Below are 21,705 nucleotides of genomic sequence, written 5' to 3'. Positions count from 1 at the left end.
AGTATTCCAGGGTGTTAGATGAGCGTTTTCCAAAAAAAGTGTACATTTAATTCATGTCTTCAAAATATTGACTTCTTGGGCTCATTTTACTCAGAATCATTTGTACATTCACGCCTCATACATAAAAAAATGTGTCCCAAAATTTTGTATGAAAAAAATTTTTTCCAGTGCGTCACGTTCATACAAATAAAAAAAATTTTCATACAAGAATGTGACGATCAGGAAAGGAAATTTTTGGACACATTTTTTTATGTATGAGGCGTGAATGTACAAATGATTCTGAGTAAAATGAGCCCAAGAAGTCAATATTTTGAAGACATGAATGAAATGTACACTTTTTTTGGAAAACGCTCAGATACTTTTGGCTCGTTTCATCTGCTACTACTGATGCTGACTGTACCTCGTGTATCCTTTATATTATGACATGGGGCCCTTCAAAAAAAGAATATTCGGGGTTACCGAAGTTTTTCTTCTGATATCGTTTACGTTCACGAACGACACTGGTCCGCTTTGAGCACTTAACACTAAACTAGTCATAACGTTTATCAGAGGGTCGGCAACCCGTTAGGGCCGATACAGACGGACTGTAATTTGTATAGGAACGGCACGCCAACTGCAACCTCGGCGTGCAGTTCCCATACAAGTTGCAGTCGGGTTGCAGTCCATATGTAGGGCCGGCCCTTATAAACTTTTAGCAAAACTAGGTCCTGTTTTTGGCGAGATCTATATTAAGTATGCCGGATTTGTGATATTTTAGAGTAAGTTGCAATTAAGATCAGAAATAGCCACGGTGAGATAGGTGAGGACATAAATAAAGTATCTTGGTAGTGTATATCATTTATAAAATCGATCCAGAAGGTACAAACTTATCAAATGTCTCTTCATCTCCATTTTTTTACCGTAAAATTTATCCGTTTTAACTGCCAATAAATAACTATCTCTCTGGAATACCTCTAATGTTTCTAAGTAGTCTACTCATCATTTGAAATCCAAATAATAGATAAACATCATTCATTTTGAAATACAATCTGCGACCATGATGATGTGATTTACTTTTCCATTTTCATCCGAGCATAAACACGGCTCTAATATCGGTTATTAAATGTGCGACATTCAATTTCATAGAATGTCATCCCGAAATATTCAGAAACAAGCATTTAATAGTGCTCATAACAACAATACAATTTGAATATTCCTGTCGTCCTCGCGCACAGGGTGTAGAGCGAGCAAGCAATACGTTTTCGCCATGATTTTGAAACGTCAAATGCACATTCGAGAATAGGCTGGATCCCGGGTTCACCTGTTGAAGCGCGCGCACATCGACCGGCGCGGCCTGCATTCTGGCCCTTCATTCCTACCGCTCGCCGAGCGCACATTTACCTCAAACTAACTATAGGTAGCTTTATGCATCAATTTTTTGGAAGATAGACCGAATGAGGGTAGACCGAGCGCGGTCTACACAACTTTGACACCCACCCGCTATCTTCAGTTACCCGTGAACAAGATGCATGTAACTGCGTCGAAATATCGGGAGCTCGAAAACAATACAAAAGGTAATCACGGTTCATATCCCGGTCTATATGTCGAAGGCAGATCGTAAAATCGGCCATATCGAGATATTCCTAGGCATACCATGAAACGCCGCCATTTCATGATCTGACTAGCGACTACCAGCCATATCGTTCAAACATCAACGTTTGACGATTTGCCTAGCGACGTTTAGGCATATCAAATAAGTAGGGTGTGATATTCCTAGGCATATCATGAAACGCCGGCATTTCATGATCTGCCTAGCGCGACCATCAGCCATATCGTGCAAACTCAAGGGGTGATATTCCTAGGCAGATCATGAAACGCCGGCATTTCATGATCTGCCTAGCGACGACCAGCCATATCGTGCAAACCTCAAGGGGTGCTATTCCTAGGCAGATCATGAAACGCCGGCATTTCATGATCTGCCTAGCGACCACCAACCATATCGTGCAAACTTCAAGGGGTGATATTCCTAGGCAGATCATGAAACGCCGGCATTTCATGATCTGCCTAGCGCGACCATTAGCCATATCGTGCAAACCTCAATGGGTGATATTCCTAGGCAGATCATGAAACGCCGGCATTTCATGATCTGCCTAGCGACGACCAGCCATATCGTACAAACCTGAAGGGGTGATATTCCTAGGCAGGTCATGAAACGCCGGCATTTCATGATCTGCCTAGCGACGACCCGCCATATCGTGCAAACCTCAAGGGGTGGTATTCCTAGGCAGATCATGAAACGCCGGCATTTCGTGATCTGCCTAGCGCGACCACTAGCCATATCGTGCAAACCTTAATGAGTGATATTCCTAGGCAGATCATGAAACGCCGGCATTTCATGATCTGCCTAGCGACGACCAGCCATATCGTGCAAACCTCATGGGGTGATATTCCTAGGCAGATCATGAAACGCCGGCATTTCATGATCTGCCTAGCGACGACCAGCCACATCGTGCAAACCTCAAGGGGTGATATTCCTAGGCAGATCATGAAACGCCGGCATTTCATGATATGCCTAGCGCGACCACCAGCCATATCGTGGAAACCTCAATGGGTGATATTCCTAGGCAGATCATGAAACGCCGGCATTTCATGATCTGCCTAGCGCGACCATCAGCCATATCGTGCAAACCTCAATGGTTGATATTCCTAGGCAGATCATGAAACGCCGGCATTTCATGATCTGCCTAGCGACCACCAGCCATATCGAGCAAACCTCAAGGCTCAAAAGGAACGTAAACTTGTATTAAAAGGTACGATCTGACAACACTGGACTCGGACGCAACGCCACCAGTGGCAAAAAATGCAATTATTTTACGATGCGATCGGTATGAATGAAGCTAGGAATTCGACGAATACATTGCTCCCATCGATCTGCCGAATCTTTTATAAGACAGATCGTGATATGCCTGAGTTAATTTTAGTCAGATCATGAAATGGCGGCGTTTCATGATATGCCTAGGAATATCTCATCAATTATTTTACGATGCGCCCGGTATGAAGCTAGGAATATCAACGAATACATTGGTCTGACCGATCTGCCGCCTCTTTTATAAGGCAGATCGTGATACGCCTGGGTTAATCTTAGTCAGATCATGAAATGGCGGCGTTTCATGATATGCCTAGGAATATCTCGATATGCCCGATTTTACGATCTGCCGCCGACATATATAAGTCTAGTGAAACTAACCGTGAATCATTCAAAACTGTTTTTGGAAGATGTCAGTCGATTTTTCCGTGAAATTCAAATGTTTTTAGCTGTCTATTGTTCCCCAGCAACTTCCATATCGCCGCTATACTTACTCAACCTCGTATCTGCAACACTCATTTGATGACAAAAACACCCGTATTCCGAATGAAAGAAAAGCGACATTTCCATCAAATGATGATTGCAGATATGAGGTTGAATAAGTAAATATAGCGACGAATCGTCGTCGTTTGCCCAACTCGCCGACGATATTGCGAAAGTAAATGTTAGCACTGGCGGTAGAACGGGAAATTCAGTAAAATGCTGCAAATGGTGTTAAAGGTATGAAAATTGGCACGATTGATCTTTAGGACAGTTGAATCAATTTGACCCGAAGCACCAACATAAAAAAACGAGTGGAGTTATGACGTCATCTTTTTTTGTATGAAAAATAAACATTTTTTGTTTAGAATCCTGTCGTGTGTGGTATTAAATGAAAGGGCATTCTGAGTTGGTTCTAAAAATATATCAAATCATTACATTTGAGTCACTTGTTTTATATTAAAATTAAAATAATTTTTAAAACATACCAAGTTTGGGCTCCTCCACATACGATACCGTTGAATTATTTTTTGTAAAATATACCTCAAATGATACTAATATATCTAACCACAAAAAAGCAATTTTGAAAATATTTACATTTAGTATTTTTTTTTTTCAATGTTAATTAATTTAATTTAAATTACCCATATGATATAGTTGGCATACATTTTTTTTTCTCGTTTTAACACAAGAAATCTGTCAAGTGTTTAATCATTGTATACGTTTTTAAACTCTATCATCTTTACGAAAATGATAAAATTTGCATATAGAGTCTCTGCGGAAAGAGAAGAGTCGTGAAATGTATGGGATCCAATAAATTCTTCGACTCTTCTCTTTCCGCACAGACTCTACTGAGGGGCTACCGCGAAAGCCGAATTTCGCAAATTGCGGGGACCTTTCTCTTGAAGGCGTAATTTGAGTGACAGAGAAAAATGCGGATTCGGTTTAGCGGACTACTGATGTGCCTAAGGAAACTTTCCAAAATTGCGAAATGTTTCGGAAATTTAACGTAGGAAAAATTCGGAAAATTTCTTACATTTTTGTATGAGAATTGAAACTTTCCAATTTTAAATTTTAACTTCCCATATTTCCTAGTGAAAATTTCATGAAATTTCCGAGAATTTATAGAATTTTATGGAAACTTTCCGCAACTTGCACATCTGTAGTTTTGGCGGTAGCCCCTCTGGTTTGTGAAAAACAAATGCTAGTTAAGCGCAGACAACACCACCAGCCGACTGTTAACCTGTGAAATGTGGGTCGTCGTTTTAAATAAGGAATTTGGAACCGCACTCGACAAGACGCAGTGGCCTGGTTGTAATGAGCGTGACCTTCGAGTCCGAGGTCCGGGGTTCGGTCCCCGGGGGTTTGTGTTTATTTCATATACAGTAGAATCCGTTTATTATGACTCCGCTTATACCGCTTACTATGACATAATTACTGTGCGAAGTTTGGTTTTCATATAGAATTCTTTGTGAGAAATTCGGATAAGATGACTTCGCTTATAGTGACAATTTAAATCGCTTACTATGACCTAAAAATCTGTCGCCAAGTCGAGCAAAACAAAGAGGCACGGCCGTACCATCCTTTTCTGGAAGCTCCAATTTTCATGAAATTATGTCCGGTTATACTGACATTCGCTGGTTTTCGTGGCCGTACCCACGTCTTTCCCTTCGAGGACGGTTGGTGCGTGCGAGGCGTTTAAAAAGTTGTTTAGTTTTGATTTTCGGTGACAAGTTGATAATTGGTACAAAATTAATATAACTCATCGCTCACAAAGGAATTTGAGATTAATTAGGAAAAAATAACAAAAATAAGAAGTTATCAACTATGCTTTATATGACATCCGCTTAGTGTGACGCATTTGTCACTTCCCTTCGATGTCATTATAAGCGGATTCTACTGTAGCTTTGAAGTAAATGGGTAACGCACCTTAACGCACCTGTTCGTTCGAGTTCGTTTGTTGCTTATCCACTCAGTTGCTTCTGGTAACTAGAGCTACCAACTTTGAACGCCTACAAATTGCTTCTGGTAGCCAGAGCTACCAGACGACCATTGTACGATTTTTGATTTTTTATCTGTGAGTGGCGGCTTGGAAGCGGTTTAAACTATGTTCCGAGCATAGACAAATAACATGGCAATACAGAAAAAAAAAATTAGCCAACATGATAAAATAAAAATATTTTAAACAGCTGTCGGTTTCAAAGTTGTGCGAAAGTGAAGTTGCGGAAAAGTGGTCGGTGTTTTAAAAATGCCGTAAGTATTTTTAATTACTCTTTTACTATCTAAATTTTATACCAAACGATTATGTATTTATCTAACTAACAGATAGAATGTATATTTCAGTTCTAATGTAGAATTATGAATTACTATCTCACTTCAAAGTAGTTAAACGGTGATTTTTTTCGGTTACTTGCGATTGAAATAAGATAAGACTTTGAAGAATAAGTCATATTTTTCAAATAAAATATTGTTATTTAAATAGTCTAAATATTAAGTTTCATTTATAATCATAAAATCATTTAAACCTGTGATATGTTATACAGGATTAGCGAAAGAAACAATTGTAAGTATGTGCCGGGCGGCTGGTAACTCTAGCTACCAAAAGCAATTTAGCGAACGTCTCGCTCGGACGTCGTAAGGCATGAGGCACACTAGACGCTTTGCGTGCCCGTGTGGTACATTCTTGTTATGTGTTCCTACTAATGTTTCAACTACTAAGATTGTGTTTTGGGGAAACCTGACATTATTTGCACATGGTTATTGGTATATCTTTTATTAGTGCATGGTCATATACAGGGTGTCCCCAGACTATGTCACATGAAGGAAAAGTACCTTAAATAACGTAGATAAGAATATGACGGTGACTGAAAATAATGTCTGCATACTTTTTCGAATGCTGGACCTACCTGTGCCTAACGCACTCTGTGTGCCCCGACCCTAGTCACCAGCGGCGGCCATTTTTTCAACATGGCGGCCAGTCCTACCGGCGTCGGATCAGGTGTTGCGGGTGTTTTTATATCGGCTTTGTTTATTTACGTTTAAATTAGTGTAATTCCGTATTTAGCAGTTTTCTTTTGTGTAATATGGTTTTGTTCTAACATTCTGTGATTAATGATGTGAAAAATTTATAGTGAAAATGTGATATTGTGTTGTTTTTGATCGGCAAAAGAACCCGAAACTGCGGTGGTACGTAATACTTTCTTGTTATTTACTTGTAAAATCGTAATGAAAGCGATAATTGCAAACTGTGACTATTCTAATTAAAGATTATTAGTTACTTGTTCTTATTAGAACTATATTTCCGTACTTGAGTCTCTTTAACCATTCAAAAATACATCATGAATCAACGAAACATTTCGATCCGTCCTGCGTATTTCTTGCGTGACGTGTCATAAAATGAAATGATGTTTATTTAAGGATTTTTAATATACACTTATATGGTATTTGGTACTAAATAAAAGAAGAACTAATCTACTTTTTTTTACGATACTAAAAAATAGGTGTTATCGCTTTAGTTTTTTTTTTTTAAATACATCTCTGCTTGAAGGTTTCGACTTTTTTAGTGTGTCAAGTTTACGCATTTTTTATAATTATTTTTATTTTAATTACCCATACATTAAGCAACGGAATCAGATTCCTTGTTTTATGTGCTATTCTGTGTAAAAAAATCATAGCAAATGGTTCATTAGACGCCAATTAATTAATTTTTCAATAAGACACTGCATCGCGCGGACATTGGCTTAAAATCGCGAAGCAATTTACGCTACAATTTTTGAAATCCAAAAGCAACTGAGTGGCTAAGTATATTTGAACACTAGCTTATTAGCATATAAAAGGGTATTTGCGCTTGTATATTTGCTATTTTTGTTTGTAAGCACTGTCGTATAATACAAATATTTTTGTATATTGATTTTTGAATATTTTTGTATTTGTATATTGACTATGGGGCAAGGGGACGGCCGCTTCTCCATACAAATGTAGTCCCCATTTTCCTCTCTGGATATTGACATTATGGAAAATGTTTTTACATTTTTTGAAGTATATTAATTATAGCTATGTCCCTACGTTTGTCTTTTTTAGATTTTTTGCCTATTCTAAAAATTAGGAGCGAAAAACAGATTTCATACAAATTTTTAAATTCGTAAAAAATCTAACGTAGGGGCATAGCTGTGGCTGGTATACAACAAATTCTGTCTAAATATTTTCAATAATGTTAATATCCAGAGAGGAAAATGAGGACTTCTATGAAAAGGCAATTTCCGGGTCCTCCACTTTCGTCTTAAGGTACATAAAAACCTGGCTTTTGTGTTCTAGCCGTTCTAGGCCTTCGCACATAACTAATTAGGATTGTTCTTTTTTTTTAAATGTTCTATTTCGAATACCATTTCGAGATATGAGGTTTTCAAACAGTTTCCGACATTTGCTGCGATATAATAATTGAGGATTGAAGATATTTCAACAAATATCCTTATGACCTTAGTTTGACCTTTCTCCTGGGCTGAATGTAAAGTCATCGCATAATAAAAGTTATCGAACCATAGTAAATAAATCCGTCACTCACGTAATTGTCAAAGTTATCATTGTCATCAATTGTCATAATTTAATTTTTCAGTTAAACCGCTCTTGGTTTGTTATGATTTGATTTATAATTGATACTTAAACCGTAGATTTGATTGCTTAATATAAATCAAAAACCTTGTTCCTACGTGTGGGAATGATTCACAAAAATAATAGTTCGAATCCGCGAGGACCTACTTACGACGTGAAAGATGGTGTCGTGAAGTAAACATGGAATACCTACCTACCTACTTCAAGTTTAAGATAGTATTGCTTTGAGGATCACGTCGATGTAAGTATTAATTAATATTATTTACTACAATTATTTAAAAGCTCACTTTGTTAGTAGGGTCGTGGGGACCTATTTATTTTCTGTGGTAATGTAGCCAGAGTATCTAAAGGCAAACCGTTAAACAGAGATGGTGCCTACTAGAAAGAATGAATATACAAGAATACATGGTCATACTCAAAATGCAGCCTGAAACTGCTTATTTGAACAGATATAATTTCTAATTTCCAGGTACATGTTGCAGTTCAAGCTGCTGATATCATGGTGGACAAGACTTAAGTGAATAAACATCTGTGAATAATAAAACATGTTTTTGTTTATCTACTTTTTTATTAATTTAGGAAATATATAGGTATGTGTTGCCCATAAAAGAGCAACTATACGTAAATGTTCGTTTCAATCCAAAATGCTAAGTTTGTTCTGGGCCCAAGTGCCTTAAAAAATCGATGATCTCCTTTGTACATTACATATCCCACAGCCGTATCTAAATAGGAATCACACGATGACCTGAAATAATAGAATATAATTAGCTAAATTAGCATGTACCTAATCCAATATCCAAACAATGGTGACAAGCCGGTAGAAAGTATCCACTGGGTGTTAAGCGACCTTAGCAATGGACGCTTGTAACAATTTTAAGAATCCAATCTCCTTAAAAATCTAATCAGTGAAAAAATATATGATGTAACTTACATTTTCTATTTTTGTTCCCCTGATTTCAGCCAACTTATGGTTGGAGTTGGATGCTATATGGATACATATATTTCAATAAAACGTAAGTTATATTATATAACTTAGGCAGATTTCTGGAATCAGCTTTCACAAATTTAGCGTATTTTGAAATTATTGATTCAGGGATTCAAATGAAACGAGTATTCGAGACGATATTATTTATAAAAACGCGTGACACTGACATTGTCGACAGTTGACAATTACAATCAATTGACAATGACAACTATTTTTTAATGCTTGTTGTTGCTTGTGCTTTATCAAATCAGCCACGACATGTAATTTACGAGAAGTCGTATCTCATATTTTCAATAAATTATAAATATTCAACCGAGCCACGAATTACTAAATCATTCAAATTGGTATCTTAAATTAACCTATATTTTCAGAAAATAATATAAAAATGGGGGTCTAAAAAAAATGAACAATCCTAATTGGAATCTGCGTTTAATGCGTACAAATGGTACAAGAAAGAACAATCCTACGACCCCCCTACGATCCTAGGACCTCTCTACGAGTATAAGTACAATAACGGAATGAGCCCTATACAATTGAAGGGATGTTTACAAAAAAAGCGGCCAAGTGCGAGTCGGACTCGCCCATGAAGGGTTCCGTATTTAGGCGATTTATGACGTATAAAAAAAACTACTTACTAGATCTCGTTCAAACCAATTTTCGGTGGAAGTTTACATGGTAATGTACATCATATATTTTTTTTAGTTTTATCATTCTCTTATTTTAGAAGTTACAGGGGGGGGGACACACATTTTACCACTTTGGAAGTGTCTCTCGCGCAAACTATTCAGTTTAGAAAAAAATGATATTAGAAACCTCAATATCATTTTTGAAGACCTATCCATAGATACCCCACACGTATGGGTTTGATGAAAAAAAAATTTTTGAGTTTCAGTTCTAAGTATGGGGAACCCCAAAAATGTATTGTCTTTTTTCTATTTTTGTGTGAAAATCTTAATGCGGTTCACAGAATACATCTACTTACCAAGTTTCAACAGTATAGTTCTTATAGTTTCGGAGAAAAGTGGCTGTGACATACGGACGGACAGACAGACGGACAGACGGACAGACGAACAGACAGACAGACAGACAGACATGACAAATCTATAAGGGTTCCGTTTTTTGCCATTTGGCTACGGAACCCTAACAACATAACTGACTACACTGGTTGACACCTAAAACGATTAACAATGTTCTTAAAAAAGTGTCAACCGCTCTAAGCGTGTCTTACTATTTCAATCAGTCGCGGTACAAAAAGTACTGAGGTTGAAGTAGGATACTGCATAACTTCATATACCCACGTCTGTACCCAGCAACAGGTGACCTGACATAACAGGCTATATAACTTGGCCTATGTATGTATACATATGTAGGTACACGACACAGACCATCTCAAGCTAGACGGAGCACATGAGACAAACTAGGTCACCTAAGCGCTCCCGTACAAATTTAGTATGGGAGTGTGACCGCTTATTTCAGTTGCGCCCAGAATTACGACCAGCCAGCTTTATGGATGTACACTGTGTACTGTGGACTGTAGTCCTGCAATAATATGTTACAAAATGAGGGGCGCAAAAAAAATGTGACGCTACAAATAAGATCGTCTCAGATATTTTTGGGGCCCTCGCTGTGTAACATATTATTGCTGGTGACTGTACCTGGGCTGTTACTTGAATAATATAAAATGGTGTAGAATATCTTTATTCTTTCTTTATTTATTATTCTTAAACAATACAATCATTGTGTCAGAAATCACATTAAATACAATAAAAAAAAGTAAAATAGTATAGTATAGTAGTAAAATTCACTTGTGCTGCTTAAATCGTAGTACTTTACAAGTTACACCTATGTGTGCTGACTTCGTGCTCTTTAGTTATAAACGTTTCATAATGCGGTGTCTAGTGTAATCTGTGGTACATGTACATAAAGTTGGAAGCGAATGGTCTGTTCAGCCGAACAGTCCTGTAATGAAAGCCGTATTCGCGCAACTTCCACACAATCCGCAGACATTGTGTGATTTGTGTGCGAGCTCGAAGCTCGATTCAGGCCACAGAATATACAGAAACGTAGGACTGAGAGTCCTGTTTAGAAGAATAGTAGTAGGTATCTACTTGAAATATTGTAGATAACATAATATTTTTAATGAGATATTATATAAAAGAAAGCAGCAGGAATGGTCTGTTCAGCCGAACAGTCCTGTAATGAAAGCCGTATTCGCGCAACTTCCACGGAATTCGCAGACATTCGGTGATTTGTGTGCGAGCTCGAAGCTCGATTCAGGCCACAGAATATACAGAAACGTAGGACAGAGAGTCCTGTTTAGAAGAATAGTAGTAGGTATCTACTTGAAATATTGTAGATAACATAATATTTTTTAATCAGATATTATATCAAAGAAAGGAGCAGGAATGGTCTGACCAGCTGAACAGTCCTTTAAAGAAAGCCGTATTAAATTTTTGCAACTTCCACACAATTCGCAGACATTGTGTTTTGTGTGCGAGCTCGAAGCTCGAATCAGGCCACAGAATATACAGAAACGTAGTACAGAGAGTCCTGTTTAGAAGATAAGTACTTACTTCAAATATTAGAGTTAACGTAATAATGTTTGAAGGAGATATTATATCAAAGAAAACTGTACCTAGGTAAATACAAATTTATTTTAAAGGCGCTTATTGGTATATAAAATGTACAATTCCTTGACGGTTGAAAAATATCCTATCTGGAATATTTAGAGCACTTTTTTGTATACCGCATATTGATACCTAAAGTGTCATTCTATGGAACTTGCTAACTATGTAAACAAAAGTCATTAGTAAAGACTGATTGTTAAATTGGTCTCTGAACACATTCAGAGACAAATTTAATATGGCGGTTTGTTTACATAGTTAGTAAGTTCCATAGAATAACACTTTAGATATAATCGCTGTATGCTGCACAGTATTTCGGTATTCACGTAAGAAATACTATAGATTCAAACAAGAACAATAATACGCTATATTGCCACCATTGTGATATTAAAAGTGTGCTACCTTCCCTAAGATATGTCTGTTTCTTCTTTTCCAAAGAGCCCACGAGCGCGGGCCAGGGAGCAAGTTCGGAGATCTAACGATTTGCTCGGTATAATGATGGGTCGTGATCGTGACCAGTCGTGCCTTTAATTTGATCAGAAATTCTCACTTTTTCTTCATTCTCGTAAAAAATAATAACTACAGAACTATATTTATAAAAAATATACTAGGTATTCTTACAGTTGTAGTGCATAATTATTTTCTATCGTATTTTCTCGACAACGTTCGTATTTGTCATGCTACTCATGCTACTTCAACCTAGTACTTTTTGTACCGCGACTGACTGAAATAGTAAGACACTGCTTAGAGCGGTTGACACTTTTTTAAGAATATTGTTAATCGTTTCAGGTGTCAACCAGTGTAGTCAGTTATGTTGTTTTTGTAAACATCCCTTCAATTATGCATCTGTACTTATGTTTTTTTTTATGTTTTCTAAGTTAAATATTCATTCTTTGTTTTAATTTAATGCAACTCTTTCTGAGCTCACAATGAAAATGAAATAAATTGCGTTTATATTTAATAGTTTTTTAATAGCCATATTGTAATCAAATCTTTCTTGCTCTGATTTTGAATAAACTACCGGAGGATCTTGACAAATTGGAGGAGATAAAAATGGTATCTTATAACCCTGTATCCACGATAAAATAACACGATCATCAGTGATGTCAGACCAGGATTCAGTGAAGTACTGCAAGCGGCCGGCGTATTTTACCTCATGGTCTATTGTCTCCGCTGGTATCTCCGAGGAGGCGTGCGCTCGCGCTCGCGCTGGCGCTCCCGGGCCCGGTAGCGGGTGTTGTACCTGCTGGAGGGCGCCGGCGCGGGCCGCGCCGCTGCTGCACGAGGCCGCCCCGCATCCGACTTGTTGTTGTAATTCGTCATCTTCCGATACGGGGTGTTGTAGTTTAAATTTCCTTTGTTTTGTTGATACCTGTTTTTCTTTATGAAATTTGCTTTATTAAATGGATTATATGACTTTTGTGTATTTTTTAATGTATCTCCTGATTTTTGTACAGTCTGCGCAGCTTTCAGTTTTTCGGACACGTTCTCGCCGAATAAAAATTTGTCCCTTTCTGTATTAATTAAAGTGTCCTTCAAATCAGTGTTTATAGCGGAAATCACAAAGTTTCTTCTCATTTTCGTTTCGGTAAAATGAGAATCGCATAGAATACGACATGCGTCGCTAATGGGTTTTAGTATGTCAGGCGATGAAGACTTTTGTTTTATTAGAATATCCGTAGCGTGCGAGAGTGCCGACAACGCTAACGCTATCTGTTTTTGTCTAAGCATTAAAGAGGTATCTCTTTTTATCAAGGCATCCGGTAACGCTGCTTTAGCTTCAGGGTTTAAAATGGGAGGAACTAACAAAGTGCAATTGTTAGGTATTAGGTATTCTTCAGCTAACTTGTCTTTAACTTCTTTTTGTAATCCTTTGTTTAATACCTCCTGCCATCTACAAGCTACGTCCTTGTGAATACCTTTTCCCAAGGGCGTATCCAACTTTGGAGCCTCGCCCAGTAAATTGAGGATATCCTCGTCCAATTCTATGTCCTCGATCGAGGCCGGTGCGGGCTCCGCGGTTGGCGCGGGCTGTGCGGGCTCGGCGGGTACATACTGATCTGGTGCAGACGACGGGCCTGGTTGAGGAGATGTCAGACGTACAGGATCTCGACTGGTTTGCGCTGCAGCTGTTTCCTCCTGGTGCGATGTCCCCGGCGCTGGTGAAGCAGACCTTTGACCCGACGAGGCTCGACGTGAAGCACGTGGTTCATTATCCGCCGAAACGGACCCGTCTTCGCCTGTTTCGAACAAAAAACGTGTAGGTATATAGCTAAAATCTTAGCTTGTGTTTTGTAACAGAGATAACCCAGGATAGTTTCTCGCATTACATTGAAGCTTTTTACAAAAGCCATATATATGGTTTTTTGAATTACGACAGAGACTACCCAGGATAGTAGCTCGCATCGTTTTATAGCGTGACAGTAACAGCCCAAATTTAGCAGTACGCATCACTTTTATAACACCACGTGTTCTTTATAGACTTACCGCTGCTATCATTATCCGAAGACGAGTCGGCCACTCTTATGCGGCGGCGTGACTTTTGCCAAAGTCTGCGCTCCAACTTTCTTATTTTATTCCGAATAATATATTCGTCGTCGTCGTTGTTTCTGCGTTTCCTCTTCATACTGCTGACTGATGAGTAGGTAACGTGTTGCGTGACGTGCGAAGGCTTGAGCACGGAACCGTTGAATGATTGAAAATGGCGGTTAACGGACCTACCGGGACGCCGTAGAGGGGATGGAAGTGGGAACAAGTTTTTAGTGTTGCCAGTGTATTGAAAAAAAAAAAAAAAAAAAGATCTTTAAAAAATCGTGCAAGGCTAATGCGTGGGGGCGTAACTACAATATGTAAACCATAAATCGCAAAGAATGAAGTTGCGAAATATAATTACAATATTTGTTTAGTACTATAAATAGTAAACATATGTGCCTAAATGATAAATAAGTTCAATATTTCCTAAATGTAAAACTTTTCGATAAATATTTATTTTTGCTTCTTTTCGCTCTCCTGTAAACCAATGTAAGTGGCGTATAGCACAAACGTATTCTCACCCAGCGATTTATTATATGTTTTACTTTGTTACAAAGTTATCACTTCAACAACCTGTTTTATTTGTTTATTTATTTAAACTTTATTGTACAAAATATATAAGTACAACAATGTACAAATGGCGGACTTAATGCCAAATGGCAATGTTTTGTTGCTCTTGTGTAACCTAACCTATCCAAAATCCATGAAAAACAACGCTGCGATTGCTTCAAATTGGGTAAAATTATTCGCAGTATGAATAAAACGCGCACTTACGTGGTTTTATAAATACGTGGCAATATTTTTAACTGTTAAATAGCTTCAAAACATGCCAGTTTTAGCTAAAGTGTGAAGCACCTCAATCTAGAACATGGCTAGCAGAATTACACTTCCACGCTACACAACACAACACATCGGTGCATACGAGATTGCAGATTTGCACCGTAAAAGGTACTTTTTCAATTTCCACTATTAATTCGTTCCTCGTATTTCTGCCGCTTTCAGTTACGTGTCAAGCGCTGAACATTAATTCAATGCTGTTGACAATTAATTTATGGTTGGTTAAAAGGATGAGAGCGGGCGACATATTTAAGTGTATTAACGGATCTTTAACAATGTTAAGTTTCTTTCTGTAGCCGTATCTGTAGAAGTGGCAAGAACTATCCATTTGTCTCTGTGTAAGTAAGCTCCGTGAAGATAAGTTTCGGAAGAATCACTGGAAACGTTTTTCAAATAAACTCCAGTTAGTTCATAAAGTAGTAAGAGATCTTACAGAAACATTGGTACTTCGGGCAATATTATAGTGACATTCTAAATATGCCGACACCATGTATAACGTGTAATGTACAGGATTGTGGACATATGACAATACCGTCAACATACATTATGTTCCCTCTAGGTGTCTTCGGTATTTAAAGCGATGATTAATGAATATATCGTGCTCCAAATTATTTAAGCCCTTTTTTGGTTTGTTCAGTTAATTGAACGACAATCATCCGTATAGCATAGTCAACTTATATCTATGGTTTATCTCCAATTTGTCAAAAGTTATCCCATCGGCAACTAGCAACAAAAGCTTCAGTAAACCTGGCAGATGACAAACCAAAGTATCAAATAATAAAGGCAAATACGATAAGGTTCAGCTAGCGGGCCTAATTTAATGGTAAACTCTTGGCATCCGGCCAATGTCCCGATACTATCGCTGTTGGAAGAAAAATTATCTCGAATTGATTTTGTTATCTTTCCCCACTAAATAAATTTAATTATAACCCTAGTTCATAACGGAGCGATAAAGTAATCTAACACTTGAATAGGTCAATTGATTTATGCACAGGTGTTAATTATTTTTCATCTAAATGAAATCTTTATAAATGGGCTAACATTGTTACTTTTTCAGTGCACTTTTTGGCACAACCAACCAATCCAAACCAACCAACGAAGAGGTTTAACGTATAGTAGTAGGAGAGAAGAGAAGCTTGTTGCGAATCATCATAAAAAACTGGACAAGTGCGAGTCGGACTCGCCCACCGAGGCTTCCGTACTTTTTAGGTATTTTTTGTTATAGCGGCAACAGAAATACTTTTGATTTCTGAGCTCTAGACAGACTACTATAGTTATTCTAGCCCGTTACTTCTATAGTTATACTAGTCTAGTCTAGTATATGAAAACTGTACAGCGCTAAGCAGAAAATACATTGAAACGTTACTCGCACGTCCTTCTGTGAATTCATTAGACGCTTTAGTTTTCCTCCACGACATAATATATTGTCTTATACATTTCAAAATAGCTTTGCTCTTTGCGTAGGTTAAGGGTAATGAACCCATAAAATATAATTCGCAGTACAATTCAAAACGTCATATGAACCAAAACCATTTATAGTTTTATAACCCCTTTAACAGAAACAGAAAATTTATCAATGTATTCTTAAATAGATCACACAGTTTTTATCATTCCATTTCTTAGATAGGAGTTCTAGACAATCGTTGAAAATTCTACAGAAAATACTAGTTAGCACTTTTAAAATCGTCGAATTTCTCATTTATACTTATTGGAAATTTTTGATTTAAGTCTCAAAAATGTAGACTGGCATTTTTCGTTAAAGTAGTTTAAAAAGCATTTACCATAGACACAGGCGGCGCCAATGAGAGTCGACGGGGACAATTTTGCGGCCCAGCGGGCTGGAAGAGCTGATGGTGTGATTGAACAAATTGATGCGCATCTGTTTTCTGTTCCCAGTTTGAAAATGTTTACTTTGCGGGTGGCAACACATTTGATGTGAACGGCCAGTGAAACTATTAGGGATTTGTTTCTTTTTTTAATCTGTTATAAAACACTTTTACAGTACATATGGTGCTACTTTCCCGAACTAGTGCGAGTAATAGCACTTTCCGTGCGTATGTCGAATATTTAAAGTGCCATATGTACTGTAAAACGTTGTACGATACACGTGCGAATAGGTAATTCGCAACTCGTGTCGATTTAAAACACTCCCTTCGATCGTGTTTTAATTTATCGCCGCTTGTATCGTAAATAACTAATGTAGTAGAGGGTGTTTCTTCTATTTTTTTTATAGTTTTATTCACACATTACGAGATGAATGAGTAGGTAGGTAGGTAGGTGGCTTGAACAAAATTAACGAGTACGAAGCTTCGATCACCCATAGAATTATATAATTCTTACATTGACATTCTCACCTTTTCTACTACAGTAGATTATTTACTGTAAATTCAAGTAATATTTTAAGACGTAGTCCATTGCTCATAACTATGTCATAAGTTTTATTACAATATACAAAGACCGTTTATTTACTAAACAAGTATCCCTTAACAGTTGTTTACGCTATCGGAAAGCCGATTCTGATTTTAAAATTTGATAGCTTGGTCTTGGTGACTGGTGCGTGCATCTTACGCACAATTTTTACTTCATTTCGTATGCACCAATTATCGTGAGCAATCTTCAAGGTGGTAACAAAATAAGGACAAAATTAAAACTAGCAAGTTTTAAAATCAAAATCAGATTTTCATCTTATTCTAATACGACCTTGAGGCCCTTCGTTGACTTGGCTGTATGGAGCGAATGAATGCACGCCGCGGGTATAATTATTATACCATTAATTATACCATCGTGGGTAAAATTCGTAGCCCGCGCCCGCTCAAGTCGGCGTTAACTCAAGGTTGTATGAAACTAAGATCTTAACCTTATCCAATTTTTGAAACAGAATTGGCCCCGGTACGTACTTATTTGTAAACAAAACCTTTCGCATCTTAAAACTCTCATGAATTATTTATTTATTATGATTTAGTATTGAAATATATCCCGTTGTTTGTGCGTTTGGAGGTGATTTGAATTTCATTTTTCCACCGATGAGTGCATTTTATCATGAATAATTTATTTGTACTAGATAGGGTAATTCGCCAGTAACTGGCCACTGTCAGTAATTGGCCACCAAATGAATTCTATTCACCTATAAACAGAATTCATTTTAGTCTAAGGTTTCAATAACTAGCCCCCTTAAGGCTTGGCCAGACACAGAGCGCGACTTGGCGCGACGCAGCGCCGCGTGATGCCGACACGATGACTGTTCAAACAGGGCGCGCGCGGACCGCGCTCTCAACACGCCCTCATCGCGCGCGCGAACGCGGCACGGCCGCGCGGGAACGCGGCGCGGCCGCGCGCCACCGCTCGCTGCCTAACGTCCGATCCGACTGATGTGACCCAGCGCAACGCGGCGGCCCGCCGCGTCCCGCCGCGTCCGCGCGGCGCAGCGCGGCGCGGACGCAAGGGGCCGCGCGGCGCGGGGCACGACAGAAGCGGGGCGTGATACCGGCGGGACGCAGTCTGTTTGACGTCGGTAACCTGTTAGCATGTGCCGCGGTCGCGCGGCGCGGACGCGTCGCTGCGTCGCGCTCTGTGTCTGGCCAAGCCTTTATACTAAAATTATTTCTGTTCATGGGTGAATAGAATTTATTTTTAGTTTAGGGCGGCCAGTTACTAAAATTGGCCAGTTACTGGCGAATTACCTTACTTTGGTTAAGGGGCCCACTGATTATCGGACGATATCGGCCTGTCAGTTAGAACAAAAAGTTGACAGCTCCGAACAACTGACAGGCCGATATCGGCCGGCGGACTGGTAATCAGTGGGCCCCTTATTTAGATACATGTTTGCGTCATATAGATAGAGGTCAACTACTAGACAAGGGCCAAATACCCGCGCCGATTTCTAATCTCTAAATTTGATTTTAAAAAGTTAAACATGAATCAAAACTATTAATTTTTATAAAAATAAGATGAATACGGATTTCATATTTCGAAAATCACATTTTCTACCCAGCTTTCAATCAGTTTAGTAGTAGTTGACTTCTTTCAGCTGATATGATCGATGACCGGTCCATATCGTAACTAGATCTAATTTTTGACGTAATTAGAATCAGGCCGATTGTTTACAAATTCGTCCCTTCGGGCTTCCGAGAGTAGCGTAATTACCTGTCAAGTAAGGGGCGTTTTGTGCGTTGTGTACGATTTTCAAACTTTGATTTTCTGAATTCTGTAACATTTGATCGTCAAAACCAACTGGATCGACTGATATACTATTAAAGAAACTTCTCATCTAGCCAGTCAGACACTTCGTCACTTGTTACTACACTAAATGGCTGTAGGTACTGCTAATATTGAAATCAAATTTACACTCATATTGAATTTTACGTTTCATTATACCCAGGCAGAGTGTACCATTCACGGCTTCGGCATTCATAGTCGCGATAGCTCGGCTCCTTCCGGCGGCTGTCGGCTGTCACGACACAATCAGCTGGTATTCTAATAGCTTGCTGAGTTCTGGCGAGTCCAAAGCCCAGCCGCAAAATTGCATGCCCACTTTACGAGTGACTTCGTTCATAATATGCCCAATTGTCCATGCAAGTTTGTAGCTCGTTGTACACACAACTGCAAAAGTTCATGTGAATGGAATTCATTCATAAAGATGTCTATGTAGTTTTCCATCCGTCTGTTCGTCTGTCCGTCAGAAGTCCTTCTGTCTGTCAGCAGCTCGCTGGTGATAGACAGACGGACGGACAGACAGTGGAGTCTTAGTAATAGGGTCCCGTTTTTACCCTTTGGGTACGGAACCCTAAAAAACCGGCCAAGTGCGAGTCGGACTCGCGCACGGAGGGTTCCGCACCATCAACAAAAAATAGAGCAAAACAAGCAAAAAAAACAAGCAAAAAAACGGTCACCCATCCAAGTACTGACCCCGCCCGACGTTGCTTAACTTCGGTCAAAAATCACGTTGATTGTATGGTAGCCCCACTTAAATCTTTATTTTATTCTGTTTTTAGTATTTGTTGTTATAGCGGCAACAGAAATACATCATCTGCGAAAATTTCAACTGTCTAGCTATCACGGTTCGTGAGACACAGCCTGGTGACAGACGGACGAACGGACGGACAGCGGAGTCTTAGTAATAGGGTCCCGTTTTTACCCTTTGGGTACGGAACCCTAAAAAGCAGTCGTAAAAGTTACAATGATGTATATTTTTAAATGTCGAGCTCAAAGTCACACTGGTTTTTTCTCGCGATTTCGACTCGTGTGCTCTTTGTTATATACGCCGTCTGTCGCTTTGTTCTACTGCTATACAATATTAATCTTGTTTTAACTGTTCACTTTAAATTGAATTCGCAATACGATTGGCAGTTTTGCTGCAGCTTTTAACAAATGACCGAATTTATAATTAATTTATTAGAATTAAGCTTTTGATCGTATTTCTTGATTAAACGGGGAATGTTGGTGGTGTTGTGAAAATTTGGAGCTAGGGTCTCACTACCAATGATTTATAACTCAAGATAGTATAGGCGTTCCAAAATTGAAGCGCTTACCTTGTGACAAATTGGACAAGTTGCCTTTAGTCGCGGCTGGACAAGCGAGAAATGTGCACGTGCTAACGAGCTCCAGCACACCGAAAGAAAAAGAGACGACCTTATGTTTAACAACGAGTGTGACAAAGATGGATGGAATGAGAAAATTAATCAAAAATAACAGATTTCTTCGTAGGCACAGAAATAAATATGGAAGTATTTTTTGTGCTCCTCAAGTATGAGTATAACCTATATCTATGGTTATATAATATCATTGCTCACTAAGTCACTACTCACAAAATGCGATTCTCAAACTTTCCAAAACTGCTTGAGAAATTGTCAGTTTTGAAATCGTAAATATTAGAAAATACCAGTGCGGGTTTACGCAGACAGCATCAAAATTCGATTAAGTATAATAAAATCCGAATTCGACAACTTTAGCTAAATCATCAACGAAAACTTTACGAAATCAATTAAATTGAAATAAAATAAACATTCAAAAACAATTTCGATTTCAAAACAGTAAATATTTACTTTACATTTACAGAGATTGTAATAATAATAATAATGCCATTTGAATATGCTCGAGTGCGCAGTTAGTTCACAAGAAATACTGCTTTGAACGCTTTGAACTAGAAACTTTGCTCATTATAAAAGCTTTTATAACCAATTGGGGCATTATCTATATTATCTATGAAAAGGGACCTTATTGTCGATGGCGCTTACGCCGCACGACGTCACGCGGCATTGTATTTATATCGGAGAATCGTTAATAATGGTGTAAGCGCCATCTACAATAAGGTCCCTTTTCATAGATAACGCCACATTTATGGAAAAATGCACTTTCAAATGGAACTTTTTTGAATTGCCATTATTTTGCGTCTGCGGTCGCGACATTTTGAAAGAGGTTTGAATCTATACTCTGGCGGAACTACTTTGTCAGTAGAAAAAGGCGAGAAAATCAAATTTTCTATGGGAGGAAAACACTGCCTATATTTTTTATATTTGCTGCCTTTTTCTACTGACGAAGATGGCTTGACAAACTATATGATTTACCTTTCTACAAGCCTTTTATTATCCGATAGGATAGTGTCTGCTCGCGTCTCGCGAATTTGTTCGTGGAGAGTTGGAGACCCGCGTACTACGTACTAAAGCGATTGGTAGGTAAAAATATCTACTGATATTTCCTTAAAACCAGCCAGTTACGAGCCATCGCTTTTATGGAATCACTACATAGTATAAAACAAAGTCGCATCCTGCTGTCTGTCCCTATGTATGCTTAGATCT

At 38.5% G+C, this 21,705-nt stretch overlaps 2 protein-coding genes across 2 annotated transcripts in view; one reads left to right on the top strand and one right to left on the bottom strand.

Moving 5' to 3' along the window:
• The window catches only part of LOC134652807 (protein kinase C, brain isozyme), a 247,407-nt gene that overhangs the window by 193,646 nt on the left and 32,056 nt on the right, over window positions 1–21,705 (top strand). The window lies entirely within an intron of this gene.
• On the bottom strand, window positions 12,491–14,168 carry LOC134652653 (uncharacterized). The gene is made up of 2 exons (XM_063507815.1): window positions 14,030–14,168; window positions 12,491–13,821 (listed from the first exon to the last, which is right to left on the bottom strand). Exons 1-2 carry the CDS (start codon window positions 14,166–14,168, stop codon window positions 12,704–12,706), a joined length of 1,257 nt encoding a protein of 418 aa, XP_063363885.1. The 3' UTR covers window positions 12,491–12,703.

The sequence above is a fragment of the Cydia amplana genome, chromosome 12 (assembly GCF_948474715.1).
Source record: "Cydia amplana chromosome 12, ilCydAmpl1.1, whole genome shotgun sequence".
NCBI classification, from domain to species: Eukaryota; Metazoa; Arthropoda; class Insecta; order Lepidoptera; family Tortricidae; genus Cydia; species Cydia amplana.
Note: the sequence above shows the minus strand (reverse complement) of the source record. Positions and strands in the feature narration are given on the sequence as shown.

Excerpts from the sequence above, each read along its gene's own strand:
- LOC134652653 (XM_063507815.1), bottom strand. The coding sequence starts at position 14,168 with ATGAAGAGGAAACGCAGAAACAACGACGACGACGAATATATTATTCGG. Across the intron at positions 13,822-14,029 it reads TTCGGATAATGATAGCAGCG|ATTTTAGCTATATACCTACA; the intron begins GTAAGTCTATAA and ends ACACAAGCTAAG.